The sequence below is a fragment of the Egretta garzetta genome, unplaced genomic scaffold, assembly GCF_000687185.1.
Source record: "Egretta garzetta isolate BGI_Z169 unplaced genomic scaffold, ASM68718v1 scaffold172, whole genome shotgun sequence".
NCBI lineage: Eukaryota > Metazoa > Chordata > Aves > Pelecaniformes > Ardeidae > Egretta > Egretta garzetta.
Window position 1 is genome coordinate 1,456,646 of NW_009258951.1, and position 20,307 is coordinate 1,476,952.

Genomic DNA, 20,307 nt, shown 5'->3' on the forward strand with positions numbered 1-20,307 from the left:
AACAGCTCTTCTCTTCCCTGGGGAATTCCCGCAGTACTGATGGATATGCGAATCACAAATTAAAAGGAAGATGAATGGCGTAAAAGAATGCATGCCAGCTGAGCTAGGATGTAGAAACACAACCATGGTATTTGCATAGGCAGACAGGTGCAGTAAAGTGCATTCTGCCTGTAAAGCTGCATGGTAGGTAGAGAGGAGATGAGGGTGGAGCGGGAACTGCTGCCAGCTAGCACTTCTGTCAAGGCCAGGCGCTACCAGACCGACCATCTTCCCTCTAAATCTAATCAACAGCTTACTTGTGAAACTCCTGTGTCTCTGCACCCTGGGAGAAAGCTCTGTTAGCAAATCTGCTTGCTGGAGATACAAACGATATAATAGAGAACCCTTTTACAGCTATGGATTAGGCCAGTTTGTAGGATTCAAGTCTTACCCAGGATGCTTCAACCACATCAGGATGCTGCTTCATGTGATGGCTATTTCAAAACTTATAACCTCTGTGTAGTTGAATCTGTAGGTTAAGCGTATTCCTTTTTATATCAGAATTTTCAAATCTTGGAGAATGATTCTGAGTTCTGTGTTCCTTTCCTCTTTTGTGACAAATTACTTCTCTGACTCACTTACAGGGATATACATCATAGAAAAGTATGGAATTAGCTTCTAAGTATTTCCTATGGTTAATAAACACTGGAAATACAGGAAGATACAGGGAAGAGACATGCAGATCATCCCTGCTTACTAGCCAATGCACTTTCCAGAACATGTCTGTCAGCAGGCAAGTTAGCCTGCCTGTCCTGTGCCCCTTGCCCAAACATGGAATGACCCCCAACTTTTTTTCTGGCAAACAGAAAATTGTGCCTAATTACCTTCAGAAAGAGGCAAACATTATGCTATTGTATGTCTAAAGTTGAGGCTTGCAGAAGTGCAGCTGTACCAGTGGCTGCCAACTGATAACAATTTCCATTACAGACAAGAATTTCCGTGGTTTCTGTGGCTGCATGCTCAAGCCCACCCAATGCACTTCAAGGCATTTCAATTACGACAAGAGTTTTGTTACCTAGAGGAGAAGATCGCCTAGCATATAACCAGGTCAGGAGTACTGCTGAAGTGACTCAGTAATTATCTCAAGCTAAAAAACATTTTGATCACCGGAACTTATTCTGTACCTTCGATATGGTCATTCACTTGGCAGCTGAGCAGCCATTCCCCAGGACTCCTTGGTGTCATGACAGCATCAATAAACGTGGCTGGGAAGAGGTTGATGGTGTCAACTCGATGATGCCTTTCTATTAAGGTCTGTCCATGAAAGTAGGCTGAATGGATATCAGCTTCGTTACCCATGCCAAAAAGATGCCATTTTATCTTATCTTCCACACACATTGTGAGGTTTGGGAGGTATCCATACATGTACCCGTTGATGGCTAAAAGAAATGTTATTTATTACAGTTACTTCCACAGACCTGAGGATCTTTTCTTCAAAAGCAAGTGTCATACTACCATTGCTCTATTCTTCAAAACAGAAAGAGGCTCAAAACAAAACGCCGCACCTTTGAAAGTGAGCCAGTATCAGCCACACACACTTCATCTGCACAACTATCTGCAGGGCCAGCAGTTCCTGCTATGATTCTGGAGCCCCTGTCAGAGCCAAAGGTATCTTCTGGTTGGCACTAACAGTAAAAGCTGTTTTTCTAAACTGTGATATTATAGTGCAGAGTGCAGGACTAAGAAACAGAACAAAGTAACACAACTCTGTTTAGAGCGCCTGGAAAATTATACTGGCAAAGAGGTTCTTGGCCCATAAGAATCGTATATCACAACTCTAAAGGTTTGATTGTACAATACTTGCCACCACTTTTAATGTTTTTTTTTTATTTAGGATTGTTCTTAATCCTCCATGAAAAAGCTCTGCTTAAAAAAAAAAATTCTCTACAGTTCATCTTTAGAAGAGACAACACATAAAAATATTACTTCACCATATCAGTGACAAGCAACATCAATATCATGTTCTCTCACAGTGCATTTTATTGCTTTCCTGGAAATCCTCATCATCTTTGTCAACTTTGGACGGCTCCGAACAGTATGTCCTGATATTGTCCTCTAGATACCAACTGAGATTTTCATCCATCACAGAAAACATAAGGATAAATTCAGCATCAAAGTGTTTAGCACTGCCCATATTCATTGTACCTGAAAAAGAAAGCAGTATATTCAAAGTCTTTGGCAACACACGTTATCTTTTCATCAGTTTTAAGTGTAGTATCAGTAGGGCCGGTCACTTTTTTCTTCACATTTTGTCACCTTTCTTGAGTGCGAGTGTACACATAAACTTACAGACACGGTCAGAAAACAAAAATCGGTTTTGATAGATACTATGAAATAACTTCACTAAGAATAAATATTGCATGTGGTAAGATTACAGTAAATCTGTTTCTCATATCAGTATTTACACGTCCTTTTGCATTACTAGGATGAACACATCTCACTCGTACACATTTGTGGACAAAGTATTCTGCAAATTATATTCACTGTCACACACAAAACAAAACAATTTGAATACTGTTGAAAGACAGCTAATTGAAAAGATAAAAAGCTGCTATTTCAAAATTAACTGTAATCTTCTCCTCTTCCAGTAAATTATTTCACTGAAATTTATCAATAACCATTATCAATCACATTGCATATGTATTTATTTACTTACTTACTTATTTATTTATGGTTTACCTTTCCTGCAAATTATTAAAGGCCCAACAAGCCCTGAGGCAACATCTCTTGGAGCATCTATGTGGGAGTGGTAAACCCTGGTTATGCAGTCTGCATCTCCCTTAGCTGGACCTTGATCTTCTGTCACGTCCCATGTATAAGTGTACTGGCCTCCGGGCTCCACAGCATCATCTCTCTTTTGCAAATCTTTGGTGTTGTCAGGGTAAAAAGCACCTGAAGAATGCCACACAGCCACCATTAACACAGCACATTCACCATACGGTGCCAGGATAGTACCTGCCATGCTTTAAAGTTGACTGCATGTTACAGTAACATGGGCTGAACATCTGAATACAGCTAAAAAAAAAAAATCTTTAAAATCAGGTGAGCAGACCTTTTTCTTCTCCTTAGGAGTCTCTTCATTTGCCTTTGAATTCCATGGGAGTGCTTCAATTAATGTCACATTAAATTTAGTTTTTGAATTATTTGGAGGGCACTATGTACTTCTGCTAAAAAGATAACAATTCAAATATTTGTCAAACATTTGTTAAATATTAATCTTGGAAACTGTTCTAAAATATTGCATTTGTCCTCAAGGAATACAGGTGTTGGTGGAATGAGAGCAACAGAAAAAAATATTTAAACGCTGTTCCAAAAAGTGCTTGTACTGCTATATAACACACTGTTCTGCTCCCACAGAATGTGTCTACATCAAGCCATGTATTAGTTGTAATGAAAAAATTCATGAAATATTAGAAGTTAAGCTGGTACTTCACAAATTATTTCAATGAAAAATTTTTAAAGACTCCTTTTGAGACAACATCACATATTCCCAAAAGTTCACATGCTGTTTTTAAGGCCCGCGAGTAAAATTTTCAACAGCCAAATTCTGGTGCCGTCTGGTGCAGAAAATCTCCCATCACCTGAATGTGGCCAGACCAGCTATTGTGAGGGCAAATCATCACTAATCCCAAGAGCAGCCTTACAATACGTCTTAAAGTGTTAGACTTACGTCATTAAATTATTGCTAAGCAGTAGCTGTTTCTCCATTTTAAGGAATTTTTATGTCTCTCATATACAATATATACCAATTCAGCATTAAGAATTTGGAACTGTAAGTTAACACTGTTAACAATATCTTCTTCACAACAGCATCATTTTTTCCTTTAGATATCCTCAATACGTGCATCTCCCGAATACCTTTATACCCGTATTTCAGGTGAAATACAAATACTCTTATCTCAGGTGAAACGTTGATCTAAAATTGACTTCTTTATGAATTCCACTTTTGGCTTTGTATTTTGCTTTTCAAAAAATTATCAAACTTCTTAGCTCCTATTTTAAATTGATTGTGTCCTGTTTTAAATCTTTATTTACTTGACCAGTCTCCTCTTTGGTGAGAGAATATCACTTGCCCTCAGAGGAATGATTAACTTTTGATAAATCCTGGCACAGAACGGACTCAAGCTTACCTTCATTCTCCTTTGTGTATCTTACACCATGTGGATGCAGCGTGTACTTTCTGGAAGCAAAGTTTTTCAAGTGAATAATAATGGAATCTCCAACTTCTCCCTTAATGATAGGGCCTAAAAAACCCAGCCAGGAAGGTTTGTCAACTATCACATCATATAAATGATTGGTGTACTGAGTGTAGACAGCCTTCTTGTAAGTGCTTCCTATCCTATGTGGTCCTCTTTCGAGAAAGACTCCAGCCTGCCTGTAAAGAAAATATACAAACACATCTGTTGTGTCAGGTACTCATTTTATATTTGAACGGTGTTAATTAGTAGGGTCTCAAATAAAGACCAGGCCTCCGTAGCGCTGTGCACAACTTTATCTGTGTTTAGGAGCAAATATGTCTCTTATCGTAAAGAGTTAGGCACCCATACAGAGATTAAAGAGTATGCACCAACCTGCATTTTTTTCTATCTATTTTGTAGACTGAAGATAAGGGTATTTGATACAATTTCAGGCAAATTTGAGACCATGTGGACAAGGCAAACAACAGTTCTTATTGCTTGAAACTTTTGTGCTTGCATGCTTAAATCGCTGTGTAATTTTCCATGGCGTGCTAAAAATAGTAATTTCCATCACCACGCTATTATGTTGGCCACATAGTCTGTGCTCCATTCCAATGAAGAGCAGGCTTTTCAGCTGTAAAATACTTTTAAGATGTCTGGACACAAGCAAAACTACAAGATGCTGCTAATGTCCAGTATGTGCACAGGGTGGGGGCATGCAGGGTGCTGAGATGAGTGAGACCAAGCCCTCAGTTTGCTCTCCATTCATAGATGAGAAAGAATCACAGCCTCAGAGCTTGATATGGATTTACCCTAATAAAGTCTCATTTTTACAGATCCAGCCCAAGAATATACAAACAGGTTACATGAGAGCAGGGAATTAGCAATGACCTCCTCAAGCACTAAGTGCCTTAACTAGTGAACCATCGCTCCTCTCAATTAATGAAATACTTATATTAAAAATGAGAGCTTGGTTAGTGAGGAAACAGCCTAACCTACGAGCTAAAATGAGACTGATAGAGATGGTCTTTCCTACACATGGTATCAATACCTCTGAAACGTGTAGCTGCTGTGGATACGCTGTCCAAGCACCACTAGCCGCAGGGAAGGGGTCACCACGTGTCTCTGGCAACTATCACTGGGAACAGTTTTAGAGCCAACTTTTGCCTATGCTGAGGGTCACGCACCTTTCATTAAATATTTTAGTCCCTGAGAAGAGTTATCTTTGTGGAAAAAATGCTTCTATTCACCGACTACAACGGCAAGAGAAACTGCCAGCACTGGCTGTTCAAACGAGTAGCGCTACACTACTGGCTGATGCTGTTAGCCCAAACTCTGGAGTCTCTTTAACAACAAACCCTCCTGCACATTTCCCTGCCCATTCCAGGCAGAATATCTGTGGAAATAAACCTACTCCAGGAGGAGGCAATCCTGGGAGACCCGGCAACACTGCCTGAAGTTCAGCAGCCTGCTGATTTCTCACACGTGATGAGAAACCAAGCCAACTTGGTTTCATATTCCCAGCAGGCCATATTGTGAAGCAAATTAATACTGCCCAAAAATGCAAAGTATTTCCCACAAGGCTGAGAATTGTTTGAGCATGTGGGGAAGGAATTGTTTGTACCTTGGCAAGCGCAGTGTACACTGAAGTGTAATTAAAATGCCAGTTCAGAGCTCCGTGAAACCTGGAGAGCATAAACTTAGTTGCAAGGCGTCAATTACTGGAAATCTGCGTACATGAAGTTTTTAGCCACAAATTAAATCAAATAAATATGTTATAGCTCTTCTCGGACTGTTTGAACAGCTACTGTTTAATTGCAGAGTATTCCTTCCAGCAAGGACCTCACTCTTCCCTTCTGCTCTTCCCTGCCTCTATAAATACCAGTCTCCGTACAAGCACAGCCTCATAGTTGAAGAGTTCAGGAGGAGGAGAAGGATCAGAGAAGGTGAAAACGAAAAGTACGATAAAAGGGACCAGCTCCATTGCAGGCATACAACCACTGAAAAGCTAGAATTCATTTAGGATGCTGGAGGCTGTCACAGAGCAGAGAAAAGCAGTGAAAGTGCAGGGAACTGTGGTGGCTTGGTGTATTACAACACTGATCTGCAATTTTCAGACAAGACGTCCTGCTTCCACCATTTATCAGAATTGCTGGCCTGCTGAATCACCGGCAGAGTCTGACGCGTGACTCAGTTTATGACTAAAAAAAAAAAAAAAAAGTTGACTGCTTCGTCTCATGCCTGATGAAATGGCAGATTATGGCTGGGATATTCTTGTCTCTCACTAGAGAAAACAAACCATGGGAAATCTTCTAATCCCTCATCTACAGCCTAAATGAGAACTGTGTTTTCAAGATTTTTCTAATTTCTGATTTCTCTATTCACTGTTTTTATTTTAGTATAGTCCTACTTCATTTTAAAGGCACTGAAAAAATAGGAGGAAAGAACCTTTTTTTCTCTCTCAAATATTTCTCTGATGCCTTTTATACCTGAGTTTTCTTTATTGATTATTCGTATCTCCAGGGTGCTCCCCTCCTCCTCATTCCTCTTACTGCTCTCACTCTGCACAGGACCCTCCTTGCCCTGAACAAGCAACCCAGCTCCTCCGCTGGGGATGGGAGGACCCAGCTGTGCTGCTGCACCAGTGAAAACGACTACTGCCAACCACACACAGCCAAAAAGGAAACCTGTGCCCGACACAGGAGTTTTAAATTTGTCAAACTTTTGCATTTAACAACATAACAGCAGAAGTTTTCTCTTCAGCACTGGCACCTTAGCCATTCAAATTTAAGCATCGTTAGACATTCAGGGTCTTTTTTCTACTACGAAGTAAACATTTCATTGCAACAAATTCACAAGAAACCTACGTATCCCGATGCTTTTAATTGGCAGAGCATTGGAATACCATTCTCAAGCAATCCAGGAAAAAAATTGAAATTCCCTTATGTGTCTGACAGAAAATTCACTGACGCTAACATGATTCATTTCACTGCCTTTACCAGATTTTCAGTCTGGCCCTAGTGTCTAAAGCAAATAACACTGTAAAATCAAACTCAACCAGTGTAAGCTGTTTTACTTACTCTTCTTCTGCAAAAAGCTGTCCAGATATAATACTGGTGTTGCCAGGCGCATAGTTCCACTCCGTCTCTATAATGCCGATGTAGTACTCCCTGTTCACTGCCCCGACTTGGCAACAGCAAGAAACCAGCAAGCAACTTAGGAAGAACAGCTTCATTTTGCATTCATGAACCTTGTGGAAAATGTGAAATAAAAACACATGCAATTTCCCTTTATATGTTCTCCTCTCTCCCACCCCTCACCCTCCTTACCTCCCCCCTCCCCGCTCCTGTTTGCTTTGGTGAACACAATAAAATGTTGCACAATGTCTGTGTGTCAAGAGTAAACAAAAGATTCTGGTAACCTCGTCAGTTCAGATAATCTTCAAAGAAATTTTTTCAATTTCTGCCAACCTACTATCACGCAAATTACCCTCTAGACTGTTATCGGATTGTAAATCTTGTAACTGAATTGAAAGTACTGTATATTTAAATGGATTTGCAGACTTAAGCTTAATTACATTCTTCACTATCTTTATCACTCTCTCTATAGCTTGTATACTATGGAGAAAATAATTTCTGCGGCACAGAACACAACTTTTAATTAAAAGTGCACTGTGAAAAGCTCTGAACAACTCCCGTTTTCCCTGGCGCAACCGCTTCTGCGCCGAGATAATTGAACTCAAAGCAGGCCCTGTAGGTGCAGACATTCTGCTGCCCTTTTCCCTCTCTCGTTCTCAATCTACAGATCGCGGCTTCTTCCCCTCTGCACAGCAATCACTAAACTGGTTTCACGGCAATCGCTAAACTGCTGCGACACAGGCAGATGAGGGAGGATCGAGGTCACCGGTATCAGAGCAGAGCTTACGCACTGATACGCACGTGGCTCAGCTCTGTGAACCCACCACAGTTCCCTTGGAAATATAATTTTAGCACAAAGTGTGGTGTATATAGCTAGAGATGAAAAGGACCGGATGGAGAGGGGAGAGGATGTTTGCATCTCATTTCCAAGCAGTTTCAGTGTTACCCAAATAGAAATGAGGCTCAGAAATTCCACAAAATGAACTCCTTATGTTATCTCCCTCCTAGTCTATCACCAGACAGGATAAGCCACATTCTTCAATGATTAAAAGCATAATAGATGTATAAAGCTCCAGATAATCTTAACTGTTACCATTATCTAAATGTACTACCCAGTGCAGAAGGCTATACTTCTGCTTTATTCAAGTTTGGTAAACGTTTTGTATCAGTTAGTCTCAATGAAAAATATGAACAAAATTGGACCTTAACCATGGGACATTTAAAAAATACCTAACTCAAGTTTGCAGTTGCATTTTTTTCAAGCACCTATCCATTACATCATGGCCATGTCTGAAGCTTTAAGACATACAAAGCCACCTGTAAACTTGCAATTTGTAAAGACTTCTATTAAAACCATAGATCTTCAGTCGCTTGGAAATTCTTAAAAAATTGCTTCTGCACTCTGAGCGCCAACACAGCAACACTCATTCTAAATGACATTTTTAATTGTATGGAAACTTAAAAATATCTGTAATAACCACAATCTTCTTTGAAGCCATTTTCTTAACAGTCAGAAAAATTGTGATTATTTTGGATAGAAGACTAAGATTCAGAACATAAAGTACAGCAGGTTCCCTTTAATGACATAAAAATCTAAACTTTTGTTTCCAAGGCTATGATATACAGATGAATTACCAATTTTAATCACAATTCATATAAAAAATTTCAGGGACTGCCAGAATACTGAAGTTCATAACATCACCATTTGGAGCCTTCTGCTCCCGTCTAAATGACTGTGGCCAAACCCAAGTTTTCGAAATCTGACTGAATGATGAAATTCTGGAGTTTCCAGGGTTGGCATCACATGCTCAAAATTATTTCTGTTGGGATTTTTTTTTTTTTTTTTTTTTTTTTGCCATGGATGAAGGTCAGTGATTCAGTGGAAAGATCAGCTTGTACGGGTTGCATGTGCCCCACTGTGTAAATTAACTGAGGTAAAATTGAGAAAATGTTTACCTCCTTTCATGCTACTTAAATTCAAAGTAATTCCTTAATACTCAGCTAACAGAGTTGTTCATGTATATGTGGGCTATTTGGTTTATTTTTGTTCAAATTTCCATTGGACTGAAGAAGAGAGAAAAACACGCAAGCAGTTTCCTTGAAATCTACACATTTATTTGAGGGTAAAAACATGAGCATTTATTTGCCTTAGTCCCTTGACACCTCTAAATTACTGTTTCTTGATTGGCAGAAGAACTGCATTTGTTTCTATTTAACGATATAACAAAACTTCTGAAAGGCAAGGTTTTTTCATCACTGCATTTAATTGCGTCTCACCCAAACTTTAAGATATTTGTGTGCCTGAGCACACTCTCTTAAGGAACTAAAAAATTTGACAGAGGTGACTGAGCTTCCCAAACCTGTATGATTATCTTCAGAGCATGTTTGAAGAGCAGGAACCTCTCTCCTCTGGTAGACAGGGCCTAAAAGGACGGAGCACCAAATTTAGTTGGTTAAATTATGAGTCTGCAGTTCGGTATCATGAATATCCCCTTATTGTTTTATGCCACAATACTTCACTTCTCATACTGAGGATGCCGAAATGCTATTTCTCTGTTCTGAAAGTCCTCAAAACTGCATTGAAAATACAAAGCTGATCTTTTACTCCAAAAATTTTCCTGAAGAAAAAAAAACCAACCTAAAAATGGAATATTCTGATAAAAATCTCAACAAAAGCTCCTAGTGGGATTGAATTGAAACCCCACAATTTCATAATTCTCTAATCTGAATGATGTGTTTATAGCCTGCTGCCCATGCTGCTGTTCTGACCTCTTGCAAACCTCTGCAGGTAAACACCCTTGAAAGTTCAGAGGAGCTTCATTTGTCCTCTGCCACTCTATTCTTTTTCAATGTGGGAAAACCCCTCCATCCAACATGTGAAGAATTAGCAATCATGCTTCAGAGACTCACTTTTACCTACACGAGGAATGATATACCCCAAAATGCAAAGGTGGATGGGGCTCCACAGTATTTTACTGCAAATCTTTGCCCACAATAATTTTGGTCAAAACTGAGTCTCTACAGCTATTTCCAGTTTCTGTGCTTTAAATTAATGACATTCCTGTTCCAGACACAGCATAATCCTCTGGCAAACAGCATTGGCTGTGAGAAACAAATAATGTTGGAACTCTTACTTCTAGATCGCAGCATTCCTCAACTTCCTCACTTATGGAAGTTTATAAACTCAAATCTGCAGCTTTCTTCCAGGTGTGCCCGGGGTATTTTGTGTGTGGATTTCAGCAGGTGGCACAAACACTTCAGGTTCAGGAACACTTCTTCAAAAAAGGGTTTCTTGTACGCCAGCATGGTGTGAGCTTCGTCCTGGCCCTGTGGCCCATTTCTCTCTGCTGTTGTCCGGGTGAGGTCTGTATTCTGCAGCTGGAGAGCCAGATGGTGACGTTGCCTCAAACGCCACCATCAGTCACCGGTTACATCAAGATTTCAAGTCAGTTAATGTTCCCTACAGGAATCTTGGTTTTGCCACCAGGCATAGTTCATAGCACTTCTTGTTAGAGACACCATATCTAGGATTGAATCAGGACTTAAATGGATTAGATCAAGTTTAACTTTGCCTTTCATCCAAAAGCCCTTTGTGAATCAAGTTGTTGAATTTGTAAATGCAACTCACTGTTAGCCTTTAGTATTCTTCCCACCAATTTCAAATTAATAAACTGCCCATTTAAAAACTGAGCTGTCAAATCACAGTTGAGTCTGGCTGTGGCAATGGAGATGCCAAGATCTGGATTATGGATAAAGAGGGTTGCAGAATCAATACGTCCAAAAGAACTAAATTACAGATTTCTTTCTTTGATCTAAGCCACCAAAATAGGAGATACCAGCCTATGGTAGCACAGAAATGTAAATTCACAAGACAGAAACACAAAAAAAAGGATGAATTAAAGACAGCCAAGCCTTGCCAATGTTAGGTACAGCCACTAACAACACTACTATGGAAAAAGCTGTCAAGCTAGACACTGTTCTTGTGTCTCCTGTCTGTTAAGCTCAAGACTTTCCATGGTCAGAGACAGAAGTTACTGGGAAGTGGAAGGACACATACAGGAGCAAGACAAAGGGTTAAGAGTTTCCAGGTGTAACTTTAAGGTATTTCACTGCTCTCATCCAACATAGCAAAATCTATCTCAATAGACCCTGTTTGCCTAAAGATAAGCCTGTATTTTCCCCATGACTGAGCTGGAGTCTGAATAGAATACCCTGTTTGTTTGCTTTCCTCAGTGAAATGGCGCCATTCACTTTAGGAATATTTAGCAATTCTAGGGGTTTTTTTGCTACCCCACACATATTATTTTTCATCCAAATAGCCAAAACCTTTTTTCAAAGATCTCTAACATTTTCAAAATAAATAGCTCCATGGTTTGCAGGCATGAAATCCGCAAGATTCTCCACGATGTTTGGTAGGAGTATGGGTTGATTGTTAAGTTTTCTTTCTTTTTCTTCTGTTCACAAAACAATAGGCACAAATCCATAAGAATGTGGGATGATCATTTAAGCAGATATATGATATGATGTATATTCAAGCCTAGGGGAAAACAAGTGCGCAGTTGCAAACAGCCCCCATTTTGTAATCATGCCTTTTTATCATCCCTCTCTGAACATCCATGCCAACTTGAACCGTTTCCCAAAAGATTAGCCCCATTCTTAAACAACATCATTAATCTCTTTATTACTTCTTGCAACTTAATAGAAACTAAGCAATTAAAACTTTAGATGCATTCTTCAAATACTACAGGAAGCAATCAGCTTTTCAAAACAATCTGATAAAGGAGTATCAAGGCAAAATCTCAATATTGTCTTGAAACAGAATTAAATGACTGAGATAATCTATTTTTTTCTAAATATCTTAACCCACAGCAGCCACTTATTGTATGGTTTGCAGTTCTAACAAGTATTTAATATTAGATGTTGATAGAGCTGAATCCCACTAGTTCTGATGTAATAGGGATACACGCATTACTGCAAGTCTGAATACATATTTCTCTCTTCCCTGGGTGTTCATTCTCTCAAAATCAGAGTGCTGAATACAGCCAAACGTTGCCCATGCAGCCGCAAATGAGCCATATGTCCACTTTATTGTGAAACCCTGAATTCCCACTGGGAGTGAAATAATAATTCTTTGAGAAACAAAAAAGACTTTTTAGCTGCTAATTTAAAACAGATTATTCTTTTTCATCTGATTATTGTCAAGGCCATCAGCCTTCCATCACAGCAAGGTCAGGGAATTCAGATGAGTATTAATAAGCTAGCAGTGGCTGCTCACAAGGTTCCCTCATATATTCCCTCAAGTCACATAATACTTGATCAAAAAAAAAAGTTTGCCTCTGAGTATAAAATAAAAAGAAGCTATTAACGTGCACCAATTAGCACGGCTGACTTCAGAGCTGTGTATCTAATCTTTTAATCAGGCTTGGATGCCTTTCTAAAAGCCTTACCACAGGAAGACTTGATAGACCTTTTTCAGTAATTGCTTTGTGCAGTTAAGAACTTCAAGATAAAATGAGCAGGACAGGCTGCTGCCTTTTGTGAAATCACGGTCTGTCTGTAACTAAAATTCATTCATTTAGAAATCATGGCTTCATCCAGTGCACTAATCCTCAAGGGAACAACCCCCCCCACCACCACCATACTGGGCTTTGACCAGGCCCTTTCGGAACAACAAATATTCCTATGTTCTAAACAAAGAGAGGGGAGTATAAAAGCAGTTCTATAGTAGTTTTACAGCAATTTACTCAAAAAAAAAAAAAAAAAAAGGTGATTTCAGTAGAAAAGCAGTTCCATGGTATTCAAACCTTCCTATTGTCAGAGCAAGCTGGAGGGTAAAATAATGAAGAGTCACTGCCAGGGACAACTGGACACGTTAGAAAACAACTAGAAAAATGTAGGTGTCAAACAGTTCAAATAACTTCATCCAAAACAGAGGCTTGAGAGACCAAGATTTAAGACAAGGGTTTCATTTTCTCTTCGCAGCACCCAAATCTACCATCATAAATGTTGGAGAAGCCATTTCTCTATTTTTCTGGGGGGTAAGGGAGAAGTAGTGAAGATTTCCTTGCCATTTTCAGAGAATCCTGGCCTGCAAACAAAAAAGGAAGGAAGTAGTTGTCCTCTTTTTTTCCAACTCAAGTTAATATGGAGGTTGTCTGACTGTTCAACATCCACACCCAATCTAAATCCGACACACACTCAGGGCTCCAGCAGTGACCCTGCTCTGCACCCAGGCACAAGCTGACAGCACTGCTTTCAACTTCAATGGTAGCTGGGCTGGGTCCCAGGCTGGTGAGGCTTTCACTGGCAAGGGGAATGTTTTGAGAGGAATTGCCTCAGGCCTTGACCTTATCTTAGGTTGCTGTTACAGTAAATTCCCACAAGAATCGCTTCCTTGCCCGATTGCCCAAGGCCCTCCGTGGCACCTGCAGCTCCCCTGCCCTGGGCAACCAGTGCTGGTCAGGAGACTTCATGCTGCAGAGCCACTGCCGTCCTACCCACCCTGCCCTCCCAGCCTTTCCCAATTACGTGACAGAGCTAGCCCACGCTCCGTGAGTGCAGGTGTACACATATATATGTATCCCGACTGCTACATATTACCTTTTGCGTCTTCTGTTTGCTGTGAAGCCCACACATTGATAAGAATGACTTTAAATTGAATGGTAGAAGGAAGGTGCTCAGAAAACACTGCTGACAAAGGAGTAATAGACTCAGCATCAGTGCTGAGCTCCCGGCCACTTTTTTTTCTCTCAATCCTGCCTTAAAGGTCAGAATGAGCAGTTATCAATCCCTGTATACCACTAGGAATTAGTGGACGAATCAAACAATAGTTTTATTATCAGTACATATCCCCTGGTAATAAAAATGCAGTAGCATAGAGAACATATAAACCAAAAGGGTAAGTCCTCAACTGAGAGAAATTGATGAAGTTAAACTGACTTGGAGATGCTGAAGAAATTACCTCAGATATTTTGTTACCTGGACAAAAACAGAATAGGTCCCACAGAGCGTCCGTTTCAACTCAGCAGCCACTTTGAGAAAACAGATGATCAACTGCAGTCCGCTAAGTGCTATCAGAATAGAGAGTAAAATGATGTTCCACTCTACTATGTTAGCAGGTTCAGTGCACCGAGACCAGGCAGCGTAATCTATGAGGTACCTATCAGAGAAACAGCAATGTGAAGGAAATTAAATGTAGTGGGTGCAACTGAATTTAAATACATATTATTTTACCTATAATATATAGAAAAACCATATTGGGCTTTATATGCTTCAAGTTTAGGAGCCAGACTCCAGTCTTTCATTATACCAGCATAGCTGCATAAGTTTGTTAAACTCAGCTGAGTGAAAAGATTTATTTTCCTCAAATACATCTGCTTCATTAGTTTCCCTGTTAGACACCCAATTCTTTCAAATGGCAGAAGCCAAGTTTTAAAATGGGAATTTTCCTTTTATTGATTTAATTTCAGCTTTAGATTAAGTCCAGCTGATATCAGCACCATGCAGAGAGCAGGAACACCCCAATGCCATCATTCTAACCAGTGCATGCAGCCTAAATGGCAGAGCTGAGGCAAGTGTCACCGTGTGCAATTTCCAGTTGTTCTAGAGCCACGCTTTGCATCCTTGAGGATCATAATGTGCACCACTGACATATGCCAGCTGTGCCCTTTTAACTCTGAGACAAGCTATAGCCTGGAGGTTAATTGCAAGAACCTTTGTTAGACTCACTTGCTCAGTATCAGTCGCTTTTTTCCTAAACATTCATAACTGAAATGTTTTGAGCCAAATCTGGAGTGCATTATTCAGCATCTGGCCATTTACATTGAACTCAAACTCTTATTTTTGTATTTCCAAATGGGATGGTAACACTGGCAATATGTAGCAGAGATTGCAGGATGCACTTCAGTATTTTAAAATAAAGCTGACTTAAGTCAGAGAAGGCCACAGTTTACGAACTATTCCTGTTGGATGCTGAAGGGACTTGTTTGTGATTCTCTGACAAACGTAATCCTCAGTGCATTCAAATGCAGCTGGACGAGCTTGGCATTATATGACTTGAAATATTCAAGTCTCACAAAACTTTTATCTTTGAAAGGGAGAACATAAAATCTTGCAAAATCAGCCTCTGGCTACAGTTCTGAATCAAACCTTTCATGCCTCTAGGAGGCTGGGACACGGACACCACTTTGTCTACCTTGCTTAGGTGTTTTATGAGATACAGCAGCTATATGTAAAAACTACCAGTGATCAAACCACAGGCTTCATTGAGCTTTAGGAGTTAAAGAGAAACTTACTGAGTTATTAAATATAAAAATGCCATCTATAATCTTTGATCCAAAAACTTGAGGAATTCAAGAGAATATTCTGAGAAAGTATCCATGTACAGTCAATCTAATCTTATATTCTTTACGACACATAGGATTGTGATCACCATCTGATAAAGGGCACTTAGTTAGATGGACCTTTGGGTTTGATCAGTGCAAAGATTCTCACATTTAATCATTCCTTACAAGGAGGCAAATACCTTTCTTTGAGGATTCTGGTGCTCATTCAAGAAGCTGACAAACCTCACTCACCAATATAGGTCTTGTGTTGAAGAGACTGTGCCATTTTGTGTAATACTCTGAGAGAATTTGACTACTGTTTAGATGAACAGTTTCTTCCAGAAGAGTTACACTGGTATTTCTTACCCTCCAGCAGTGTCTTTGAAGATATAATCCCATCCACCTGATGAATTGCAGAAGGGGCCTTGGATCAACCCCAATGTAAAAGTAATGAAACTGTACCCAGAGAAAGCAACTCCAAGCAGGGCTAGTACGATTGAAATGAAACTCTGAAATAAGGAGAGAAAAATATTATGGTGTGGGGACAGTGTCTACAGCAATAAAATCATTCAGCCTGCCTAGCTGCTTCCTTGGGGTTGAATTTCACACATCTGATTGTCTAGTTTTCAGTATCCAGAAAGAAAAATACCAGGTGAAGAATAGTAAGGACACACATACAAAATAAACATTAAGACAGAGTTTACAACAGTTTCACAACTCTCAGTTAAATATCCTTTGGGGATTTTTTTTTTAAATTGCATTTTTTCAAAATTGTTTCCCAAAATGCTAGAGGAACACAGTCACACGTTAAACATGTTTGCATCCCAGATAGTATATATATATATACAGTCATTACTGGAAAAAATAACTTATTATAATACAAGCAAGGGGATGAAGCTATTTAGTTGGGATACTTTGTTGAAAGTGTCAGGCCTTTTACATTCTTATTACACAAGCATTTTTGGGGGGGCGGTGATAGAGTGGTGGTATTTTTCTTTCCTCCAGCTTATGCATGAGAAGGAAGGAGCTACACTTTCTGTGACCTCTCAACCCGACTTAGAATCCTCTGTGAAAGGAAGCAGAAATAGACCAGCGGAAAAGGCAGAAGGATGCACTAAAAACACAGGAGCAGGAAGGCCCTCAGAACAAATGCTGAAGAGATGCACAAAAACATAACACAGACTCACCCTGTAGGTTTTGTTACAGCTCTCACTCTGGCAGCACCGATAGAACACGCTGCACTCCAGTGTTATTAGAATGACTGCCAACAGAAGGATCTGTAAGGGGACATTATAAGGTCAGTGGAATGACTGCAGATATTAAGCCAAAGTCTCCTTTGCCTATGGAAGGTAGGGAGTGCATCTGTTGCACCCTGTTGAGATTTAAAAGCTGCTCATAGGAAAGCACAACTACTCAATGTGCACCATGGAACTGGACTGTTTTTATTAGGCTGTCACCATACTTGTTTCGTGTACTTGAAAGGCAAGAGTGCAGCGTCTCCTATCACAGCAAAGCCTTACCAGCATGGACACAGCTATACCAGTGAAGCTGAAAGAATAAAACCAAGCTCACAAGTAAAAGAGCCAATACCAATGAAAGAATGGGTATTTTATTGACACAACCACATCAGTTCAACAGCTTCTTGCTGCCGACACAGTTAGGCTAGAAAAAGTTAGTACTACAAGATTTTTGTTAAATCTTAAATCTAAAAAAGCCTAAAAAAGGCCTGGACTTTCATTTGCTTTCTCTGTCAAGTATCCATGCTGTTTTTCTCAGACTATTGGATTATTTAAACCTGATACTAGAATCATTTCAATAAACAAGATTTGGACTCCAGAACCACAAACTGCCACTTGGAGAGACACGGGTTTGGAAGAGGAAATACACAAGGGGAATGTTCCTGAATCACAGCACTATCCTCTCACATGCTACTGCCTTGTTTTTAACAGGATAATAGATACATTTTTAATAAACTAGTAACAAACTTAAGGCTAAAAATGCTTCAAAATATTAGTGTCACTCTTCCAGTTAATTTTTTCCCCAATTTTCAACTATGCTTATCTGTTCAAAGTCTCTGCCTGATAGTTTTTTCCTCCGCTAGAAAAGATTAGGTTTTTGTTCTGCTTTAGGGAGGACACACAATTTCAAAAGAATGTCTCATGTTTTAATAACTCTCCCCATTCAGCACCTTCATAAAAACACCTTCCTTATCCAGATGAGACCTTTCTAAATACTGATTACGCGCTCTCTGTCCCCGAGGCTACAGTTCTTTATAACATTGCGAATGATACGAGCAGTGGGCAACTCTGTGTTAGTTTATTATTGCAGATGGGCATACGACAAAGGTAACGGAGAAAATCCTGCTATGCCAGTCACAGTGAGACAATCTTGTGTATTTAGCCTAACAACAGTGGCACTTGATGCATTATGAATTGTATCCAGTACTCTAAATGCCCGTCTGCATACAGCTCTTAAAAACATCTGAGCAGTTATGAGAAACTTTTGTTTCATTTGGTTTTGGTAAAAAGACCACTAACTCAACCTCTATAGGGGATTAAATCAACATAGTGCCTGCCTCCTGTATTGCAAATGTAAACTATACATAAACAAAGAGCCAGCAGGAAAAAGACAATCAACCCTGCAAAATCACTTACATGAAATGAACAGTATACATAGTATGTCATTCAGTATATTCACATTTCAGTTTGATCCAAGTTTTTCTGCCTGCAGTGTTCTTGCCAAAGTAATCCCCATATTCTCTTTAAAAGCACAATTACATTGCTGCACAGTAATTAGCGTTATTTGCAGTAGAATGCAATTCATTAAAAATCCATAGAATCAACACTTACCATCACACCTGAGAAACAGATCCCTTCAAAATACCACACGTAGTTGGGAAGCTGGTAACTGGCAGCATATGAAGCTTTCCCATTAGGGAAGTACAATAGGATGTTAACAACAATACTCCAAAGTGCAAGAGGTATCAGCAGACAACTCAAACAGCTTCCACATGTCTCTAAAGCCATCTCTCAAGAACTTTAGAAGTTTTGCTCTTCTAAGCTAACACAAGATTACAAGGTCTTAAATACAAAAAGTGTTTTGACCTCCTCAGTTGGATTCAGTCATTTCATATTCACAGGAACTGGGTGGCTGGGGTACGACTCCAGAGACAGAAAAGTGCTTAACACTTAGCAGAACAACAGATGAGTATCACTGTCCAAACTCATTGTCCTGTCAAAGCATATGTCTTTAAGTAGCAGTTGCCCTTCAAAAAGGTCCTTCTTTGTGATCTTCCAAATGAAATATGTCTAGAAGTCAGACTCAGGAAGGAACTTCAAAAATCTCATTTCCTGGTGACTGCTTAGAAACGCACTCCTCCCGAGAACACGGATTACGATGCAGATATTCTGCAGCATGAGGCAGGTTGCTCAGCCTTACTGCAGCTCTTAAGTTTTTTCTACTTTACATGGGGAAGGGAGGTGTCAAATGATAAGTATGTCCAGTCTCTGTACAGAAGGCCACACATTGCCTCACACTACAGAGAATAAATACCAGAACTTGGCAGATACAGCCCTGAGGGTGAACCAACACTTGCTGCTAACTTGGGACAGCCTCACAAAAACACCAAGCTGAATCTCAGTCACAATTCAGAGAGTACAGAAGCCTAAATAACACTGGTTAGAAACTGCCAGGCAGACTTATTGTCACATTTTATTACTCTTTTCTGCAGCATTATACAGCTGAACTGTTTCATGAATTAAATCCTGCCATTTATCCAGTTGCTTTACTCCATGCTTACAGCTGAGTATGCATAGCTACAGATCTGACCTACATCCACGTGACTTCTTGTACTGGACAAAAGGTCTGGCTGTTTTTTGAAATGCCTGCTGTTTTGCGCTGTGCGAAGCCAAAGCCAGACAGTTTCCCTGTTCTCCTGTGTCATCATTCTCTAAGCCCTAAGCAACTAAACATCCATCCCAGTAACACAGAGCCAGAGCTGTCTGAATGCTCACAGCGTGACCCAAGCCTTCTTTCCATGCCCCCATGAGTCACCAGAAAAGTAACTCAAGTATGAGCTTAGGCTGTACTCAATAGGAAAGTTGTCGTCAGAGAAAAAAAAAATTGGGGCTCAATCAAAAGTGAGAAGGCTGATTTTAGAAGCAATGATGTCATGGCATATTTTCCTTCTGTTTTCTCATGGGCTGTTTTAGGCTCTGTACATATGAGGCTTCTCTCATGATCTAATAAAAGCTGTTTGGGTTGCATGTTGTAACTAATTCCTTCCTATTGCTTTGAATGAGATCACCCGAGGAAATCGGCATGGTGGTACTCCTGCAATTACACCATTTTTCTACCCGTTCCCTGCTATGACTCCCATTTCCCTCTCCCCTTCTTTTTCTAGGAGTTTTCATTTTGAAGTCCTCAGACTTTACTCTGAGGATCTTCCATATTTCCTGTTTTACTCCCTAATCACTATGGACACTTTTTTTCAGGCCTCCCTCTAATCAGAATTAGCAGCAAATCTCCCTTTGGAGGCTCACAGGCATGGACAGAACTCATATCATTGACACTGTGCCTTACAGATCAGAGAAAACAGCTGAATTTAAAAACAGGCATATCACAGCCCCA

General features: G+C 39.9%; 2 protein-coding genes across 2 annotated transcripts in view; both read right to left on the reverse strand.

Moving 5' to 3' along the window:
- Window positions 1–7,452, reverse strand: part of LOC104122240 (ceruloplasmin) — a 20,080-nt gene extending 12,628 nt beyond the window's left edge. The window contains exons 1-5 of the mRNA XM_035889981.1: window positions 7,298–7,452; window positions 4,170–4,414; window positions 2,719–2,931; window positions 2,011–2,184; window positions 1,164–1,418 (exon numbers count right to left, since the gene is read on the reverse strand). Coding sequence (XP_035745874.1) covers window positions 1,164–1,418; window positions 2,011–2,184; window positions 2,719–2,931; window positions 4,170–4,414; window positions 7,298–7,452 — 1,042 coding nt within the window. The remainder of the gene's footprint in view (window positions 1–1,163; window positions 1,419–2,010; window positions 2,185–2,718; window positions 2,932–4,169; window positions 4,415–7,297) is intronic.
- A 5,667-nt stretch (window positions 7,453–13,119) lies between these two features.
- On the reverse strand, window positions 13,120–18,812 carry TM4SF18 (transmembrane 4 L six family member 18). The gene is made up of 5 exons (XM_035890008.1): window positions 18,528–18,812; window positions 16,866–16,955; window positions 16,045–16,187; window positions 14,333–14,513; window positions 13,120–13,442 (listed from the first exon to the last, which is right to left on the reverse strand). Exons 1-5 carry the CDS (start codon window positions 18,702–18,704, stop codon window positions 13,428–13,430), a joined length of 606 nt encoding a protein of 201 aa, XP_035745901.1. The 5' UTR covers window positions 18,705–18,812; the 3' UTR covers window positions 13,120–13,427.
- Window positions 18,813–20,307: the final 1,495 nt, after the last annotated feature.

Bases quoted from the DNA above. Each gene is read 5' to 3' on its own strand.
- TM4SF18 (XM_035890008.1), bottom strand. From the start codon at position 18,704: ATGGCTTTAGAGACATGTGGAAGCTGTTTGAGTTGTCTGCTGATACCT. The intron at 16,956-18,527 runs GTAAGTGTTGAT...GTCCCCTTACAG, and splicing joins TCTGTTTCTCAGGTGTGATG to ATCCTTCTGTTGGCAGTCAT. The intron at 16,188-16,865 runs GTGAGTCTGTGT...TCCTTATTTCAG, and splicing joins GCTGTAACAAAACCTACAGG to AGTTTCATTTCAATCGTACT.